This window comes from Oryzias latipes, chromosome 12, assembly GCF_002234675.1.
Source record: "Oryzias latipes chromosome 12, ASM223467v1".
In the NCBI taxonomy this organism is placed as follows: Eukaryota; Metazoa; Chordata; class Actinopteri; order Beloniformes; family Adrianichthyidae; genus Oryzias; species Oryzias latipes.
Window position 1 is genome coordinate 30,221,137 of NC_019870.2, and position 21,076 is coordinate 30,242,212.

The 21,076-nt window shown below is 50.3% G+C and overlaps 1 protein-coding gene across 2 annotated transcripts; it reads left to right on the forward strand.

Moving 5' to 3' along the window:
• The first annotated feature begins 3,457 nt into the window (after positions 1-3,457).
• Positions 3,458-12,792, forward strand: LOC101169513 (LIM domain transcription factor LMO4.1). Of its 2 annotated transcripts, XM_023960933.1 has the most exons (6): positions 3,458-3,785; positions 6,411-6,620; positions 7,658-7,902; positions 9,134-9,230; positions 9,307-9,450; positions 12,262-12,792. In XM_023960933.1, exons 3-6 carry the CDS (start codon positions 7,664-7,666, stop codon positions 12,268-12,270), a joined length of 489 nt encoding a protein of 162 aa, XP_023816701.1. In that variant the 5' UTR covers positions 3,458-3,785; positions 6,411-6,620; positions 7,658-7,663; the 3' UTR covers positions 12,271-12,792. The 2 variants fall into 2 exon arrangements, with proteins under 2 accessions (XP_023816701.1, XP_004085130.1); XM_004085082.4 differs by lacking the exon at positions 6,411-6,620 and having other exon boundaries at positions 3,462-3,785.
• Positions 12,793-21,076: the final 8,284 nt, after the last annotated feature.

The following is a 21,076-nucleotide window of genomic DNA, read 5'->3' on the forward strand; positions in this document are numbered from 1 at the left end:
AAGAGAGGGGGGATAGCGCGTGTGAGGGTGTGGAGCGCATACACGCGCGGTCAGTCGCCCGTTTTGGACTTAAGGAAAAAGTAATAAAGAAAGTTCATCTTTAGTGACTGAGACTGGTTCTTTTGTCTGACCGGCCCAGAGGATCTGAGGGTTCGAACGCGTCTTATTCATTCTGCATCCAGCGGCTCCTCTTGTCTGCGCACTCAAAGGCAGCAGGGAGGGGAGGGGGTGAGGGCCGGTTTAGGTGATCAGAGCGACTTGCCGCTTGCTGGCTGTGCATTTGGGATGAAACGCACAACTGATGCTACCACAGCTTATAGTGGCTAATGGGGTGGCCACTGGGGTGGCCAGGTGTCGGAGAGGGGTGGCCATGGCCACCCCTGGCCACCCCCTGGTGGCGCCACTGCGACCAGGCCCCCCACCCCTTAAGTCATGGAGTTAGCTATGGGAGACCAGAGAGACTGAATTCTTTCAAAGTTACTTGAACTTTGGGCTGACATTTTTTCCAAGCAATTCTTCTATGTCGATGGCACTCATGACACCACACATGTCAGCACACATAGTGATGGTGAAGCCGTGATTGAAACCTTAAGCAAGACTGATAGATCGGCACATACCTGCTGCCAGAGAGCCTCGACAGGTGTGCAGAACCACAGTTATGTAACTGTCAGGTAGATTAAAGGGCGACAGTGGCTCAGCTTTCAGACGGTTGAGCGGGTCGTCCAATGATCGAAGGGTCGGCGGTTCGATCCCTGCTCCCACTAGCCAAAATGTCGTTGTGTCCTTGGGCAAGACACTTCAACCTCCCTGCCTCCAGTGAGGCTCCACTGGTGTGTGAATGTGCATGAATGATCACGGTGATGGTCAGAGGGGCCGTGTGAACGTGTGAACAGTCAGATAACCTTTGGTTCTTGGCAGCAGCAGTATCCAGAGGTCAGTCATGTCTAACAACAGAACAGCCTACAGACTCAAATATGGACACAGACCAGTAGAATAAATGCCATAAAAAGATCAGATTAAACCCCAAATTAACAGTTAAACCACAGACACATCAAAGAAAGATGGGCAGTGATCATTTTACTCCAATTTTAGTCTTTATTCTTGCTTAAACCTAATTGTGTTTTGATACTGTTGTTGTCCTTTTATGGTACTCTAATGTTTAGATCATAGGATTATTTTTCAAGGAAATACTTGTGTTTCAACTATGCTGTATGTCCCTGCGCTGTTTTTAAATCATTCCTTCCCTTGTTCAGGATTCTTTGTGTTTGCCATTTACCAGGATTTAACGATGAAACGATTTCTGTTCCTACGATCCAACCAGATCCATCAGTCTGAGACAGAATCGAACCAAATTGACCTAAACCATTAAAAAATCTTTTCAAAATGAGATAAACCGATCTTGGAAAATAACATTTGGATTGAGGTACAGTAGGTTTTTTCACTCTAAGGCAAAAACGACCAATTGCATCAGCGGACAACACACATGTGATGTCATTAAAACGGATCAGTCCGTCATTCCAGTCCAATGTGTGGACAGACTTTGAATTTAGCAGTCATGTGACCATCCAGTGTGCTAGAATGTTCTAAGAATGCTCCCTTTGGATTCTTTGGATGGGGAACTGGTCTGTTGCGTAGGACTAGATATTATTATCCCTCAGAAAACACCAAGACACCAATGAGACACTGTGGCAGGCAAATGAATGGTGAAATCTTTTGGGTTAACAAGTAGGAGCCCTCCTCCTTCTTCAGTCTTTCACTGATAGGCCCACAACACCTCCAGAGGCAGTAAATCCCAGCGTCCCAGGTTCACCCCCATCAGCCACCAGACATTTGGAGGCCAAGGTCCTTCCTCTTGATCCACAGCCACTGACTCCCCTTCTGAGCTGGCCGGGAGAGGTTTTTACTTGCCTGCCTTTGAGCCTTCCCTCACACTCTCATCTCCTTGAGTAGCCTGGGTGTTGCGGTGGCTACAAACCCCCTGCAGCCTACTTCCACTGGGCGTAACTTCACACTCCAGCCTTGCTCTTTGGCTACTGCAGGGAGTTCGGTATACCTCAGCATCTTCTGTTCATAGGCCTCCTCTACTGCCCCCTCCCAGGGTACCGTGAGCTCTATGATGCATGCGAGCTTGACCACACAAGGTCTGGTTGCAGGTTGGTGGATACAATCTCTGGTGGAAAGCAGAGATATTTTGTTTGTCCAGCTCCGCAAGTATTTTCCAGTCCTGTGCTCTATCCAGCTGTCCAATGTCAGCTGTACTGGTGGAGTTGAAGCAGACTTGGCCTCTGTGGCCTTCCTCCACTGTTTCTTCAGCTGCAGCCTCTCCTTCACTAGCCGGTCTATTTCTTTTTGCCTTCTGGATTTGGTGTGGATTGTTGGAGTAGATCGTTTTCCCTCGACCACTCCGAACCGTCCCAATCGATATGTGAAGATGAGCTTCTCTCCAATTTCTTTATGGTGGTGCCTCTGATCCCTTCAAGGATATTGCAAAGATCGCTGCTGACCTCCTTGTTGCAGCACTTCGGCCTCCTGACTAGTGGCCTTTGCCCCAAGATCTTCTTCTCAATTGAGGGGTGCGACGTGTTGCTTTCTGGTTGTTCTCCTGTGCCTTGTTCTTCCTCCTCAGGGACAAGTGTGTTGATGTCCTGCAGACTGTGGTATGTGTCCTGCTGCTGAACTTCCGTTGACTGATTCAGCCTGTTCTCAAGAAGCAGTTATCGATGTGACTCCCCTGCTGTCCCCTCATTAGGCTCTTTTTCCTGCCCTGGTGTATCTGTAGTGGTAACTTTTGTCCAACCACATACACCCTTCTGGTGCTTGGTCCTGGTATAACTATCAGAGCCTCAGGTGTGCTAATCATTGATCTTTTAGTCTGTTCCACTACTATGTTCGTTATCTGGATGGCAGCCAGTGAACCTTCTTGGGCTGAACTTTAGCAAACTAACCTGTGAATGGATTTGACATTCATTCTAGTTTACTTGTTTGTTTGGACACAGATTTCATTAACTTGATGATCTGGAAGAAATCCAAGAATCTGGAAAACTGTTCAGTAGCAGGAATTTCTGTCTGAGTCTCACTGCTGGAAGTTTGGATGAAGATGATCTGGATCCACTTTAGGACAGAGGATCGGATCCAGTCGGATAATTTAAAGGGAATCACAAATCGAATCAAAATGTTGAATGGTTCCCTTTAATTTACTCTGTAAGATACGATACAGAAAGGATAAATTCATACTGTCTGATCTTAAGTTACTGAAGATGTTCCCCCAAGTGGAAAACGAAACCTTCTGCAGTAGCTGATGACGTCATCAGACCGCTTTCAGGTGCAGCTGTTCCAGTTACAGTGACGTTTTCTCACCTGCTTTCAGTTCTGACCACAGAACAGCACCCATCCATCATGCCGGCTTAGGACAGGAGCCACGCCCTCCTCATGGCGTCACAGAGGGAGGGGCTTACAGCGGTTTAAGAGCAAGCGAGCGGAGCCGTGACTCTCCTCTGTCCGTGTCTTCAGTGCCGTTGTGGTGGCTGAGCTCCTGGAAGGACCGTTAACGAGCCCTCGGTCAAGCGCCGCCGGTGGTTCCCGCGTCCGCAGCGGGAAACCCTCGTAAATGGGAAAAGACCGGATCCGGAGCGTCACGGCTTCCGGCGTTCGGCCCCTCAGCGGAAGCTGCTGGCGGAGACCGTAGAGCCGAAAGTTTGCAACATCTTCCTGCAACATCTGGCCTCCGACCGGGACCGGCCAGAGAGCGGATCCCGGTGCCGGTTCTGCAGACACCGATCCTAACGGTGAGTCCTGGTCCCGGTTCTGCTGCTGCAGTCCTGCAGCTAAAGGTCCGGGTTCTGGTCCGGGTTCTGGTCCCACTACAGCCTTTGAGTTTTTATTTAAGACATGTTAAGAAACAAACCTGATTTCCAAATGAAAACAGACATAAATCAGGATAAATCAGCCAAAACAATCCTTCAATCCTGAAATGAGTTCAGCCCCGTTTTTCCTTCATGATCATCATAGATTCTTTAGAAAAGTGCAGTCAAAGTGTTGAACATAGAAGTGTTTCTGCAGACATGTTCTCGCTCTAACATGTTCTTTACACATAAATGTTGGAGCTTTTCCCCTAAACCTCTTTACATCCACTAGTAATGACTACTTTATCCATTTGGTTGAATTTCCTTTATCCAGTTCTGTCCCCACATAGACATCTATGTTTAGAGGTCGTGTGGAAAATTTCCTCAGCTTTTTGCCTCAGACACAAAAGAAAGTTCTGTTCTGGACTCGGACATATTTCTGCCTTGATGAATCCTCAGAAGCACACGTACTGTACACATTTGAATATTTCTGTCCATTATGACGACTGAGACACCTGTATGGAGGTCCAACGTGTCAGGAATGTATGTTTGTAGATTGAAGTGTAGCACAGTTGTGTTTACGTAAAACGACTTTATGTGGATGGAAAAAGAATGGATTACAGTTTTACTTTGACATGATGATGGATGGATGGATGGATGGATGGAAAAAACAATAAATAACACATCAAAATTCTTATCCTTTAACTAAAACAATTAGATCAGTTTGTTGTTACTTATGGACCACTAAAAAAACATACTCAATATGTGTTGAAATGGTTGAAAGTAAAGACAATGATCCTAAATATGAAGCAGACGTCCACAGTCTCCTCAGTGACCAGCAGACGTCCAGGTTTCACGGTTTCTGGCGTCTCCAACTGGTTTATGGCGGTTGAGGCTGGTGAGAGGAGGAGGTGCTGATTGGTTGATCAGAGCAAAGTCTGAGGTTTTCATGTGCATGTGCGCTGGCATGTGTGTGTGCGCTGGCATGTGTGTGCATGTGCGCTGGCATGTGTGTGTGCGCTGGCATGTGTGTGCATGTGCACTGGCATGTGTGTGTGCGCTGGCATGTGTGTGTGCGCTGGCATGTGTGTGTGCGCTGGCATGCGTGTGCATGTGTTGGCATGTGTGCTGGCATGCGTGTGCATGTGTGCTGGCATCTGTGTGCATGTGTGCTGGCATGCGTGTGCATGTGTGCTGGCATGCGTGTGTATGTGTGCTGGCATGCGTGTGCATGTGTGCTGGCATCTGTGTGCATGTGTGCTGGCATGCGTGTGCATGTGTGCTGGCATGCGTGTGTATGTGTGCTGGCATGCGTGCGCATGTGTGCTGGCATGCGTGCGCATGTGTGCTGGCATGCGTGCGCATGTGTGCTGGCATGCGTGTGCATGTGTTGGCATGTGTGCTGGCATGCGTGTGCATGTGTGCTGGCATGTGCATGTGTGTGAGGGCTTGTCTGACAGAAACATGTTTGCATTTGTGAAGCTGTTTTAGCGTGTGGACACACTAGTTCAGCAAAAGCCCAACCGTCATGAATTGCAGCTCAAAGGAGACAAGCTTTGGTTCCAGAACCCGTCTCCGTGTTCTCCTGCATGTTAGCCGGCGGTGCTGCTTTGTGTCTGCAGAAGAGCAAACACGCGTTCACATACATGACTGCTCACGGGGTTTGGTCACATGACGTCGACCATGCTGATGAAAACAACCGTCCAGGTTTAAGCAGAGACGTCAGCGTTTGATATGAAAAGCACTTTTAGTGGAGCAGTAATTCACCTGTTCTGTAGTTTGATGCTGGATGTAAAGATTAATGTGACGACAAATATGGGGTCACTAAAGTTAGAACGTGGTTCCAGTCTTCATGATGAGCCTAGAGGACTGCCTGTGGCATGCTGCACACGCTGCACACGTGAAGCTCGTCCAACAAGAGTGGTTCTTCCTCACGGCTCATGTAAACTCACTGCATCCTCGTCGTCACAGTCTGTCGGTTTGGATACAAACCTTTGGAGGCGTCTGACAGCGTCAGACCCCCACCTGAACGTCTGACAGCGTCAGACCCCCACCTGAACGTCTGACAGCTGACCATGTTTTCCACCGTCAAGAGCGCGGTCTGGACCCTCGCCATGTGGATGTTTGTGCTTTGAACGTAGCCGTGGGCCTCCTGGCGTGCCGCTCTTGAGGCTGATTCGATCCAGGTGTCTCCTCCTGAAATGGGGGGGGGGGGGTTCTGCTACAGCCAGAGCCGGTCGTAAAGCAAACACGGTTCTGCTGGAACCAGACGCTCAGGAGGACTAATTGTTCTGCAATGTAATCCAGTGTGATACCAGTTCATGTTTCTGACGTGAACGATGAAGCACAGAGGTCTTCCTCTTTTCCTTAACCCTTGTGCTATCTTAGAAAAAAGAGAGGTGGGAGGGGGGAGTGAGGGGCTACAAGTGCAGAGTTGCTAATTTTAGTAGGTTATGACTTTAAGCTTCATAGCATTTATGCCAGATCTGCAGACAGACAAATATTACATCCAAAGGTGAAATTCTGACACAAAGATAACACATCTGTCCATCAATAACTGTGGGTTAGGAGGGGGGATGCAGCAGACAGGGAGCAGTGTGCCAGTATGGACGTGCACGTGAGGGTGGAGATACGTGCACGCTGTTGAAGTGAACCTTGTGATCGTCGGGGGAACCAGATCCTCCCCAGCCCGACCAGAAGACCTGACCCCCGGACCAGGAGCACCCCCGGCGACAGGACCCACGCAGCCCGAGCGGGGGGGACCGCCCACCCAGTCAGGTGCAGAGGATGCCCCCCCCCCCCCCCCCCCCCCCCCCCATGTGGCACCTGCAGCACTGGGAGGCATAGGCGAGCCCGGCGTCAGGACCCTGCTGAGACTGAAGCAGCGTTGCTCTCAGCTCCTCGCCATCGTGGTGCTTGTAGTCATGAGTTCAGACTGACAGCAGGACCGTGTTTGCTGGAGGGCGTGTGGGTGTTGGTCAGCGTTTTATCAGAAACAGGGTTGACTTTGGAGCCAGGAAGCGGTTTTCTCCTAAAGATGCTCCTCAGTCCGGACAGCCTTGAGTGACCGAGCGGATAAAACGAGTCAAATACTGCAGTGTTTTTCAACCAGTGTGCCGCGGCACACTAGTGCGCCGTGGAGAAATTGCCCTCATTCACTGATCTTAAAACATTTCCCATCTCCAGGAAATCAACTCTGTGTTCATCCAAACAGGCCCTGATAAAACACTGAGTAGTTAGGAATATAAAATATCTTAAAATTACTTTTTCTTTGTGTTTATTTGATTCTATTAAAGACATTTTGATAAGAATCACGGTACCGCGATTTAGCTGCAGCTAAAACTGTCTAAGGAAAAGTCCCGCCCCTCTAACTGTCTCCGCCAATCATTCTTGAAGGCTTAATCACATGTCATCAGTCTGACCAATCAGAAGTGGTTAAAGTATTCACTTCCTTGTTCTTAATTCTGCTGATAAAGTCGCTCAGTTCTAACAAAAATACCATCTAGAGCTCGTCTTTAGCTGGTGGTTCATCTCTTAGAAAAAAACAGCCGCAACTTCCTGCTTTTTCTGCCACAATTATCACAAAAATCCACGTGAGATTGCGCGCGGGGGGGGGGGTGTCGATCAATACAGACTGAATTTCTGCTTTTTCTTTTTTTGGATGCTGGTGTGCCGCGGGATTTTTGTCAGGGTTAAAGTGTGCCGTGGCTAAAAAAAGGTTGAAAAACACTGAAATACTGGACGTTCAAATGAAACGCGGCTGTATATGCTTCTTTGCTGATGACGACTTCTTTCTATGTCTCTGCCCCCATCAGGCTGCAATGGTGAACAGCAGAGTGGAGGCGCCAACGGTGACGGTGATGGGTGGCGGGGGCGCCGCGGGAAGGTCGTGTGGCGGATGCGGGGGGCGGATCCTGGACCGGTTCCTGCTCTTCTCCATGGAGCGGTACTGGCACACGCGCTGCCTGAAGTGCTCCTGCTGCCACGCCCCGCTGGGCGAGTTCAGCAGCACCTGCTACAGTAAAGGTGGAATGATCCTCTGCAAGAACGACTACATCAGGTGAGCTGTGGCCCCCAGAGCGGCCGCTCCTCTTCTTCCGACTCCCACTCCCGTCCAGTGGGCGGATGGCTGACCGTCCCTCATGATGTAGGATGTGGACAGGAGAGAGAGAGTCACGCTTAAGACCGCAGAGTCTTGTTTTGCTCTAAACATTTGAAATGGACCTGATTGGGTCAGAACCGGCTGTTTTGGTTTTTGTTGAATAAAACACCAGAATTAGCATCCAGTTCCGTAAATAGAAACGATCCAAAGTACAACTGGGATTATTTGAGCACCTTTTGGTCTCCCACATAAAGCAGACACTATCTAGAGGGACAGTTCCAGGTGAAGGATGAAAACCACAGCAGGAAACGGGATTTGAGTTCCTCACACTTCTATTGTAGTAGGTTTAGGGGATGTCATCTGGACTTGCTTTTAAAGTTAGAAGCTGGAACCAACCTGGATGAATGAGAGTCTTCATAGACATTCCTCACACGTCTGTAAAGCAAACGTGACTGAGATGTAAAGAGGAACTGGATTCTCATTAGAATCTCAGGATTCAGAGAACATACAGTACAGACCATTCAAATGAATGTCTGGTCTGTACTGTATAAAGTTCAAGTCCAAGTCCCATTATCATCTAGGTGAGTGACATCTGCATTTGACCCCTCCCCTGGGGGAGTGGAGATCTGCAGCGGCGCTCGGGAACCATTTGGTGGTTTAACCCCCCAATCCAACCCCTTAATGCTGAGTGTCAAGCAGGGAGGCACTGGGTCCCATTTTGGAGCCATTGGTATGACCTGGGTCCATGGGTTTGAACTCACGACCGTCCAGTCACAGGGCGGACACTCTACCACAGGGCCACTGAGCTGGTCTATTATATATATTGAATTACTCATTGGGGGTCAGAACTGATAATGTCACAGGTTTCCATTGGAGGAAGTCAGCAGCTGAGGAGATCTTTGAGCTGTAGGAACCAGGACTTGAAAAGGGGTTCAGGGAGGTTCTTCAGAGGAGAGGGGGCTCTGTGGGGCCCTCCTCCTGGTTCTGGGGGTATCTTCATTCTAAACCACACTGGGGGGTGCTCTGGAAGACAAACACTGTCTCCAAAGTATTTCAAGTCCGTGAAATGAGAAGTGGTTCAGGAAATCCTAGAAATCCTGTCGTGGCAGAACCCTGAGGAACACGGAGGATGCTGGTGGATCCTAAAAGGGGGGGGGGTCCCAGATTCAAGCAACTTCTTTGCTTGCAGGCTGTTTGGACACAGTGGAGCCTGCTGTGCTTGTGGACAGTCCATACCTGCCAGTGAAATGGTGATGCGAGCACAAGGCAACGTTTATCACCTGAAGGTGAGAGCCGCTGGACCATCGGACCTTGAGTCCAGCTCGGTGGGAAATAACGTGATTGGTTTGTGTCTTCTGGCAGTGTTTCACCTGTGCCACCTGCAGGAACCGCCTGGTCCCTGGAGATCGCTTTCATTACATCAACGGAACCATCTTCTGTGAACACGACCGGCCGGGGGGGGGCCTGCACGCCGGACACCCCAGCAGCATCATGTCTGATCAGAAGGTGAAGCAGCTGGACTTACTGAGCCTCCACCTGGTCGGGTTTCACACACCTGATCCGACCCTCTTCTGATCCATAGTCAAAGCATTCCCATCCTGATGATGATGATGGTGTAAAAATCTGAAAAGCTGTCGTTTTCTACAACATAGTGTCTGCAGAGCGGCAGGCGTTCATCAGACATTCGCCTCTCATAAACTGTAGAGTAACACGAGGATGATTGATGGAAGAAAACCTCTGTGTTTGTTGAAGTTCTGGTGCTGGTTCCAGCTGGATTCAGTTCAGACAGCAAAGTGCAAAGCTGAACCATTTCCTGTCTGTCTTCAACTTCCACCGCAAAAATTCCCGTTTGCTCCTTTTTCTAAATCACTTTCAATAACTTGTGCTGCAGCAAAGAAAAGGGTCAGAGACCAGAACCAGAACCCAACACCACGTGACTGTCTGCAGGACGGGTTTGACCCAAATGAAGGAAATACAGGAAAACCTGTACTGGTTAGCGAAACTGGTTAGTGGGGGGGGGGGGACTTATGGGAAATCAGTATTTCTGGTTCCAGCTAAAAAAGACGAGAAGGAACGACTGAATAAAGATGAGAACTAATGTGAAACAGAAAACAGCAACAGTCTGAAGAGAAGCTGAAAGGGTTAACCGTTAAACCAGTAACGTTAGCCCATTGGCCCTAAACCTGTTAACCGTTAAACCAGTAGCCTTAGCCCATTGGCCCTAAACATGTTAACCGTTAAACCAGTAACGTTAGCCCATTGGCCCTAAACCTGTTAACCTTAAACCAGTAGCCTTAGCCCATTGGCCCTAAACATGTTAACCGTTAAACCAGTAACGTTAGCCCATTGGCCCTAAACCTGTTAACCTTAAACCAGTAACCTTAGCCCATTGGCCCTAAACCTGTTAACCGTTAAACCAGTAACGTTAGCCCATTGGCCCTAAACCTGTTAACCTTAAACCAGTAGCCTTAGCCCATTGGCCCTAAACCTGTTAACCGTTAAACCAGTAACGTTAGCCCATTGGCCCTAAACCTGTTAACCTTAAACCAGTAACCTTAGCCCATTGGCCCTAAACCTGTTAACCGTTAAACCAGTAACGTTAGCCCATTGGCCCTAAACCTGTTAACCTTAAACCAGTAGCCTTAGCCCATTGGCCCTAAACCTGTTAACCGTTAAACCAGTAACGTTAGCCCATTGGCCCTAAACCTGTTAACCGTTAAACCAGTAGCCTTAGCCCATTGGCCCTAAACCTGTTAACCGTTAAACCAGTAACGTTAGCCCATTGGCCCTAAACCTGTTAACCTTAAACCAGTAGCCTTAGCCCATTGGCCCTAAACATGTTAACCGTTAAACCAGTAACGTTAGCCCATTGGCCCTAAACCTGTTAACCTTAAACCAGTAACCTTAGCCCATTGGCCCTAAACCTGTTAACCGTTAAACCAGTAACGTTAGCCCATTGGCCCTAAACCTGTTAACCTTAAACCAGTAGCCTTAGCCCATTGGCCCTAAACCTGTTAACCGTTAAACCAGTAACGTTAGCCCATTGGCCCTAAACCTGTTAACCTTAAACCAGTAGCCTTAGCCCATTGGCCCTAAACATGTTAACCGTTAAACCAGTAACGTTAGCCCATTGGCCCTAAACCTGTTAACCTTAAACCAGTAACCTTAGCCCATTGGCCCTAAACCTGTTAACCGTTAAACCAGTAACGTTAGCCCATTGGCCCTAAACCTGTTAACCTTAAACCAGTAGCCTTAGCCCATTGGCCCTAAACCTGTTAACCGTTAAACCAGTAACGTTAGCCCATTGGCCCTAAACCTGTTAACCTTAAACCAGTAACCTTAGCCCATTGGCCTTAACCTGTTAACCGTTAAACCAGTAACCTTAACCCATTGGCCCTAAACCTGTTAACCTTAAACCAGTAACCTTAACCCATTGGCCCTAAACCTGTTAACCTTAAACCAGTAACCTTAACCCATTGGCCCTAAACCTGTTAACCTTAAACCAGTAACCTTAACCCATTGGCCCTAAACCTGTTAACCTGAAACCAGTAACCTTAACCCGGTAATCCTAAACCTGTTAACCTTAAACCAGTAGCCTAAACCCGGTAACCCTAAACCTGTTAACCTTAAACCAGTAACCTTAACCCGGTAATCCTAAACCTGTTAACCTTAAACCAGTAGCCTTAACCCGGTAACCCTAAACCTGTTAACCTTAAACCAGTAGCCTTAACCCGGTAACCCTAAACCTGTTAACCTTAAACCAGTAACCTTAACCCGGTAACCCTAAACCTGTTAACCTTAAACCAGTAACCTTAACCCGGTAACCCTAAACCTGTTAACCTTAAACCAGTAGCCTTAACCCGGTAACCCTAAACCTGTTAACCCTAAACCAGTAGCCTTAACCCGGTAATCTTAACCCGGTAACCCTAACCCAGTCTCAACACCAAAGGTCCAGCGTTAGAAAGCTCGACTACATGGGAGCAGAGGAAGCAGAAGGCAGATCTAGACGTGTGATTTCATGGAACACGGTGTCAACTTCATCCATGAAGCTCTGTTACATACGTGTGGCCTCTTTTCCAGCCCGCCTTGCTGTCACATCTGGATCCATGAACAAAGGAACATTTGCTTCCTCCCCTGTTAACTTCTGACCCTCTTGGGTCCGTCAGTCCTCTGTGGTCCTGGTTTCTATGGAGACGGGTTCGCGGCTGTGATGTGGTTTTACCGTCTGCTCTCTGCCAGCATTCCAGTTCCGTCCCTGAGGATGAATCGGTCCGGCAGTACTGCAGGTACTCATTCAGCCTTTCCCGCTTCTTCCAGGTGTGCTGAGGAAACGGGGCCCGGAGAACCAAGTTGTGCCTCTCTTCTCCACCTGCATCAGTTTCTCCCTCTTTCTACCCCCCCCTTAAAGAGCAGCTCTGACTGCAGCTGCAGAGACTCACATGGACGTTCAGAAGCTGTTGATGGATCACTGTTGGCTCTGGACCTGAAGACCACATGAGGTCAGGACACGGAGGAATCATCTGTCATTTTTACACGACTTCCTCTAGACGGTGAAGAGGAGGAAGCAGAGAAGATGACACCAGCTGGACGTTGAAGTGAACCTGCTCTGAAAGAGGGTTTGCATGGATCCATTTGGTCCTGGTTCTAGTCCTCTGAGGGTTTAGCTGAACAGAACCTCAACCGGATGGGACAGGATAAGCGTCAGCTGCCTCATGATGCAGCACATTTTCCCATGAAGCCTCTGCTTTTGTGGCAGAAGCCTCCTTATTGCTCCACATCTCAGATGACTTCTCCTTTTTTGAGGATTTGATTTCTCATGTTGAAGTGAATAAACCTGCATTGATCTCATGTTGTCATGGTAACCGTGAGTTTCTTCTCTCGTGTCCGTCTCATTCCCAACAGTCCTTCTGCTTTCTCTGAGAAATGAAGACGGTCCCTCAGACTGTGGATTGTGACGCAGGGGCCCCTCGCTGTGTCACGGTTCACCTCCCTGATGTTTTTAACTGTTTCTGTGTCCTGATTGGCTGTTAACCTTGTCGATCAATCTCCTCTTTGCCGTGTCTCTACAGAATGCATTCAGTCTGACCAATGTAGAGTTTCCACTCTAAAATCCTGGACTCATTTTTCTACGAAGGTTTGAACTTTGAGATAGAAAACAGTAAAATGTTCACGTGTGTTGGAGAAAAGGGGAGAAAGTTTGTCATTTTATAGCCTAAAACGACTAGAATCCTACTTTGTGGATATTATTAATCAAAGGTATTTGGAAGGCAACCCCACAATAAACCTTAAACGCTAAAGAAGGTCCGCTTTAGGCGAGGGGCCGCTTTAGGCGAGAGGCCGCTTTAGGCGAGGGGCCGCTTTAGGCGAGGGGCCGCTATAGGGGAGGGGCCGCTTTAGGCGAGGGGCCGCTATAGGCGAGGGGCCGCTATAGGCGAGGGGCCGCTTTAGGCGAGGGGCCGCTATAGACGAGGGGCCGCTATAGACGAGGGGCCGCTACAGGCGAGGGGCCGCTATAGGCGAGGGCCCGCTATAGGCGAGGGCCCGCTACAGGCGAGGGCCCGCTACAGGCGAGGGGCCACTATAAACGAGGGGCCACTATAGACGAGGGGCCACTATAGACGAGGGGCCACTATAGACGAGGGGCCGCTACAAACGAGGGGCCGCTACAAACGAGGGGCCGCTTTAGGCGAGGGGCCGCTTTAGGCGAGGGGCCGCTTTAGGCGAGGGGCCGCTATAGGCGAGGGGCCGCTACAGGCGAGGGGCCGCTATAAACGAGGGGCCGCTTTAGACGAGGGGCCGCTATAGGCGAGGGGCCGCTTTAGACGAGGGGCCACTATAAACGAGGGGCCGCTTTAAACGAGGGGCCGCTTTAGACGAGGGGCCGCTATAGGCGAGGGGCCACTTTAGACGAGGGGCCGCTTTAGACGAGGGGCCGCTACAGGCGAGGGGCCGCTTTAGACGAGGGGCCGCTTTAGACGAGGGGCCGCTATAAACGAGGGGCCGCTATAAACGAGGGGCCGCTATAAACGAGGGGCCGCTTTAGACGAGGGGCCGCTACAGGCGAGGGGCCGCTACAGGCGAGGGGCCGCTACAGGCGAGGGGCCGCTACAGGCGAGGGGCCGCTTTAGACGAGGGGCCACTATAGACGAGGGGCCACTATAGACGAGGGGCCGCTATAAACGAGGGGCCGCTTTAGACGAGGGGCCGCTATAAACGAGGGGCCGCTATAAACGAGGGGCCGCTACAAACGAGGGGCCGCTACAAACGAGGGGCCGCTTTAGGCGAGGGGCCGCTTTAGGCGAGGGGCCGCTATAGGCGAGGGGCCGCTACAGGCGAGGGGCCGCTTTAGACGAGGGGCCACTATAGACGAGGGGCCGCTATAAACGAGGGGCCGCTTTAGGCGAGGGGCCGCTACAGGCGAGGGGCCGCTACAAACGAGGGGCCGCTTTAGACGAGGGGCCGCTATAAACGAGGGGCCGCTATAAACGAGGGGCCGCTTTAGACGAGGGGCCGCTATAAACGAGGGGCCGCTATAAACGAGGGGCCGCTTTAGACAAGGGGCCGCTACAGGCGAGGGGCCGCTACAGGCGAGGGGCCGCTTTAGACGAGGGGCCACTATAGACGAGGGGCCGCTATAGACGAGGGGCCGCTACAGGCGAGGGGCCGCTACAAACGAGGGGCCGCTACAAACGAGGGGCCGCTACAAACGAGGGGCCGCTACAAACGAGGGGCCGCTTTAGGCGAGGGGCCGCTTTAGGCGAGGGGCCGCTATAGGCGAGGGGCCGCTACAGGCGAGGGGCCGCTACAGGCGAGGGGCCGCTTTAGACGAGGGGCCGCTTTAGACGAGGGGCCACTATAAACGAGGGGCCGCTTTAGACGAGGGGCCGCTATAGGCGAGGGGCCACTTTAGACGAGGGGCCGCTTTAGACGAGGGGCCGCTACAGGCGAGGGGCCGCTTTAGACGAGGGGCCGCTATAAACGAGGGGCCGCTTTAGACGAGGGGCCGCTATAAACGAGGGGCCGCTTTAGACGAGGGGCCGATCTCGTAAATGTTCAAGCTTGGCTTCTTACAAGTGAAGTTGCTTTTGGTGACACCGCATCGTCAACAGGTCAGTTGAATGTTTTTGTTCCTTTTCCTTCTTTTTTAAATCAATTTATTTTAATCTTAGTTCCTGTTGGTTTTGCCTGGTTCCCTTCTTTTTATTCCAGTCTTTGAGAAGGTAGGGATACGTTTGAGCTGCATCACGCTGGGAGAACCAAACACTTCCATTTCCGACCCAAACATGGTTGAATACCCCAGGATGGGATTTAAAAGGCCTCAACCAGAACCATTGGAGCAGCAGTCTAAGTGGAATGCAGTGGAGGCCCGCGGAGGCGCTCTGTCCCCCGTGGACGGCGGAGGCGCTCAAGGCGGAGGCGCTCCGGCCCGCGTGGACGGCGGAGGCGCTCCGGCCCGCGTGGACGGCGGAGGCGCTCACGGCGGAGGCGCTCCGGCCCCCGTGGACGGCGGAGGCGCTCCGGCCCGCGTGGACGGCGGAGGCGCTCCGGCCCCCGTGGACGGCGGAGGCGCTCCGGCCCGCGTGGACGGCGGAGGCGCTCCGGCCCGCGTGGACGGCGGAGGCGCTCACGGCGGAGGCGCTCCGGCTCCCGTGGACGGCGGAGGCGCTCCGGCCCGCGTGGACGGCGGAGGCGCTCCGGCCCGCGTGGACGGCGGAGGCGCTCCGGCCCGCGTGGACGGTGGAGGCGCTCCGGCCTGCAGCCGAATGAGGCCTAATGTGGTAAACTGGTCTGATTTAGAGGAAGGGAACCTCCCACTGAGCAGTGGACCGCCTGCAGGTGATCTCCACCGTGTTCATTATGATGAACCTTAAAGTTTAAAAACATTTCTGTCGTCTCACGTTTCCCTACTTTGAGTGTTTGTGGGCACAGGATCGTTTTTGGTTTTTGGCATGAATCTCTTGGCGTGTGTATGTTTGCCATGGAGACCAGGAACTACTATAAGGATGGCGTGTTCACATGTTTGAATCCATTAAAGAGGCAAACAGGATGATGTGCTTCCACGTGTGGAGAAGCCGCTCCAACTCTTCAAATGACCGGGCAGAACCAACACCTTTCCTGCTGGCGTAACCCTAAAACATGTCTGCAAATGATGGTGAACTTGTTAGAAAGCTGTAAATAAAGATGTGATTTTGAATGATGTCTATTCCTCATCTGTGACTTTTGTCTTTCTACACCCATTCAAACTGCTACCATGCAGGCTAATTATACACTTACAGCTGTAACGGGTTCACTAACAGACTTCAACTTGCAGGTCAAAGGGTGCATAGGGCCTACACCTCTTTCAGTACAGACATTTTTTCTACCTACAGCTTTTTTTAACGAGGAAGATATCTATTCAAGGATATCCTCTTTAAAACCATAACATTTTAAAAAAGATTAAAAAGGGAAAAGAATCTAGAAAAACAAGAGAGTCAAAATCTGTCTGCCCGGAGCACTTTGGGTATTGACTTACATCAAGGCAAAAACCAAGAACATGTCACAGAGATGTGTGAATGAAGTCCTAGAAAGGTTTGGAATGGAAGACTGCGAACCAACCATGAAACAGAAACTGGTGTGTTCTGATCATGGAGAGAAAATGGCAGAGAAGCAGGAGGAAGTCTAGTCAACCTGTGCTGGACCGGATCAGGTTTATGGTGAGTAAACTCTCTGTACTTTGGAGAATAGAGCTCAACACGTCCTCAGATATCCTACAGGGACTCAAGAAAAGGGATGTGCTTTTACAAAAACACTGCAGGTAAACTCAAGCTTTGCTGTGATGCTGACATCAATGATCAATGCAGTGTGTCAGAGTGGGGAAACAGCCTGCAGGTGGTTTCTCAACGTGAATGTGTCTTCAGCAGCTTTACAACATGCTATTTATCTAGAGCGCTGACTCTCTGGTCTGGATAGTAGCTATGAAAGTCTGAAATATTTAAAGACAACCAAGTTCCCACAGTTCAGACATCAAAGGGAACTTCCGAATATTTCATTACAGTCTAAATAAGAAAATCCCTCATGGAAATACCAAAGGAATGAATTTATTGTCAGTAGTTCATGTTTTCTTTTGACCTGTAACCTTGTGCTATCCTAGGCACGTTAATGTTGGGAGTTGGGTCATCTAGACCCACTAGACAGTGCTCTGAACCTTTTTTCTTCAATGATTTGTGATTTTCACGGGTGTCCATGGATTACATGAAATCTTTCCACCTTCATCCACCTTTGTCATGGTAGGGGGAGGGGGGGGGGGTCAATGGAAGGGGGGGGGTCATCTAAGATAGAACAAGGGTTAAACAGTTTCTGTCGGGTCTGTTTCCCAGCATCCCCTTCAGTGTCTTCAGACACTTGAAGGAGGGTTCACTTCATTATTTTCTTCAATTAAAATATTTTGGGACTATAACTTCTTACATTGCAACCATTTCTACGATTCATGCTTTTCATTTGCAAGCATTTGTTCATTTTGTTTTTCTTCAGTGTATTTTGATGACTTCTGCTAAAATGACCTAATCTCTTCTGTAATTAGGAAAACATGCATTCTGGTTTTATCAATTCAAGTTGACATTGTAGTCCTTTTAAACTTACCTAGCTTTGGGGAAAGGTGCACTTTTCCCTCTGTTTTCTGCACTTATTTAATTATTTAATGAACTACAACAGTGTTTTGCTGCTTGCCTTTCTGTCACATTTGGCCTTCGTCTCATTGACTCATATACAGTCAGGGAGCAAGTGAGTGGATGCTGGATAGGTTGGTGTGCAGTTAGTACCTCTGCATATCAAACAGGCCACTACAATGTAAATGGTGAATGGCGTATCCTTGTAAAGCGCTTTTCCACCTTCTTCTGCTGATGGCGAATACTGGTGCCAACCTTCCACCAGAGGCAAGGAGGGTTCAGTGTCTTGCCCAAGGACACTTCTAAATATGAGCGGGCAAGGCTGGAATCAAACCTGCCGTCTTCCAATCAGAGGTCAACCACCCTACCGCTGCACCATGGTTGTCTCATTTTTCTATCAGACACTGGTTTGTTTTTGTTAAACATACCGACATGTTTCGGTGGAATACCTTCCGCCCTCGTCAGAGTCATCATCAGGTGGTAGTGTGTGACGTCTTTAAAAACAGATGGTTGTGTCAACACATTTCCATGAGGAGGGATGAGGGGGTCTTCCTGCTCTCTCATACCTGGAGCAACGTCTCCCAGCAAAAAACGGACATCAAGGGGCGGAGTCACTTGTCAAAGTTTGACAGGTGACTGCCTCAGTCACAATCATCTGTTTTTTTTTTTTTTCTACTTGTCCTGTCCAACAGCTGGGCAGACAGATGAGAACTGAGGGCCTCTTGTGTTGGACATATTTTACTTTTACAACAGGGGTTATTAATCTTCAGACAAACCAAAGGTATGTCTGAATAAACCCCTTTTGGAATTGGGGCCAAACTTTATTCATTTTAATTGTTTTTGAATATCTTTTGTGTTGGACCGGACGGAAAAGGAAAGAAGGGAAGAAGAGAGAGGGACGTTAGAGAGAGGGGGGATAGGAGGGTGATCATAGGAGGGGGGAGGGGGGTAAAACCATGAAACAGCATAAAGCAACAAGCTGCTGGATGTTTATCATTACGGTAAGGTTCAGATAGAATACAAATCTCAAAGGGGCGGGGCCTGTCCACACACACTCAAATGTTATAAACACACCTGTTAGCTGCAAAAATTTCCACATGCCAACATGTACACAACACAGATAGTGTTCACACACGCATACTTATGCCTTCAAGCCAACTAGTGTGAAATATTTCATTCAATCATGCAAACTATTAGTGCAAAGGTGAGCTAACACCTGTGCTCAGTTGAGTGTTATGTTCTTCTAAAATGGATGGAGGAATGTGAAAAGAAGAAGGGGGAGTGAGGGACCAGCCACCCCCACACCAAAACCCCCGCTGCAGCAGCCGCGGCAGCCAGAAGCCCCCAACACCACGGGGCAGCAGGCAGAGAACAACCGCCCCCCGGGTGACAACGCCCGCCACCCAGGCCAGGGCCAGCAGGACCGCCGCGAGGCCCTCAGAGAGCAGGGAGGCACGGGGGGAAAGAGATTGCCACCCCAGCCCAACCAGGAGAGCAGCCCCCCCGCCGCGCCGGGACAGCCCACGCCGGGCCCCACCCGGGAGGGGTGCCCACAGCCCCAGACGACCACCCCATCACCACCCAGGGGTTCTGGGCATCCCCCCGCCCCAACTCCAGGTAGGAGCCAGGAACCCCAAGGGAGACCCGCTCCGCGCTCCAGACAGCCATACACCAGGCCCACTGTTGGTCCAGAAAGGTGCAGGACAGGGGCCAGCGGCCCCCGCCCAGGAAGGGGGCACCCCAGGGAGAGGGGGGCCCACCAGGGTTGTTGTAGACATGGCCCGACCAGGCTCGGCCACAGTTGGAAGTTTGGCGAGGCCCAGCACCCGGCGGCAAGGACCAGAACCCACCCCACAGGGACACAGACACCCCCGGCTCAGGTGTGATAGGATCCCCGGCTTCTGGCCTTGCCAGAAAGCTCAGGGATCCCCCTCCCCGCGTGGAGAGAGCACCGCCGGGCCCAGGACAGCTGGTAGACTGTCCCCCGGTGGTCAAACAGCCGTCCCCCAGCAACGCGCCCAGGACCCCCAGCCCCGGGGCCCCATCCCCCGAGGCCCCGCAGCCCCAGCGGATGACACCCAGAGCAGCCGGGGGCCCCAAGAGGGTTGCCCCGCCCCATCCCAGAGCCAGGGAAGGGTTGATCCCAGCCTCAGGTGTAGATGGGCAGCCTGCCCAGCGCCACTGGACCCCCCCCCCAATCAGGGCCCCCCGCCAACACCCCCCTAGCACAGGCAAAGAGACCACCCCCCCAAGCCAAGCCGAACCACCACTCAACCCCCCCCCCCCACACACACACACACACACCTGTGCCCAGAAGACCGAGTAGCGGTCATCTGTCATCTGTTTTTAAAGACGTCACACACTACCACCTGATGACGACCCTGACGAAGGCGGAAGGTATTCCACCAAAACATGTCGGTATGTTTAACAAAAACAAACCAGTGTCTGATAGAAAAATAATTTAAGTACTCATGGAAGCGTCCTATACTTCAAATGCCAGTACAATTGTTGAATACCAATCATATTTACATTTTTATTCCTCATGAAGTTTTGAAGGAATCAGACAGCAATGATCTTCATTCATTTGACCACGCATGTTCCAGTGTTTGTCATCTTTGTCTCTGTCGATCAGAGCGGGAATCTGGCTGGCCTCTCAGAGTCTGCTTCTGCTGGAAATGTCTTTCAGGTCCTCCATCAGGAGATGTTTTCCTTTCTACCGTCGCCCTTCAGCTTGTGTAACCCTGGTCTATCCTAGGCACTTTACCATTGGGAGTTGGGTCATCTAGACCCACTAGACAGAGCTCTGAACCTTTTTTCTTCAATGATTTGTGATCTTCACTGGTGTCCATGGATTACATGAAATCTTTCCACCTTTATCCACCTTTGTCATGGTAGGGAGAACACCTCAATGGAAGGGGGGGGTCATCTAAGATAGCACAAGGGTTAAGGGGGATACCTGAAACAAGATCTGCTGGTTGTTCATACAGGCTGTGATTTACACAGAAGATGATCTGGCCCCTTGGGAATCATCTGGATTGAAGTGGATTGCAATGATAGAGAACGTTTGGAACTAACTGGATCATAACAATCGTGCTTCGTAAAACTCTGTTTTTTGTCTTGTGTTTTGAGATAACTTTGGTTGTGAACTGCTGGTTTAGGAAAAAAAATGTGAAATGCGTTTTGTTTGTATGAGAAATGTTTGTGTTGTGTTTTAACACAAAGATTCAGTGAAGCATCAAAATATGTCTTTTTTCTAGATCGTCATCAACAGTTTGTGTCGTGATTGGGGTTTGTATGCCTTAGTTCTACTTCCTGTTTTATTGTGAAGGTTTTCCCTCCGTATTTGAGTTTCACTTCCCGTTGGTCCGTACCGTGTGCTGCTGGTCCACACAGTGTGTTTCCCTGTCTGCCTGTTTATCCCAACATTTAATCTTTTTTTGGTTTCCTTGTTTTTCCTTGCCCCTTTTGTCATAGTAATACACCCCTTG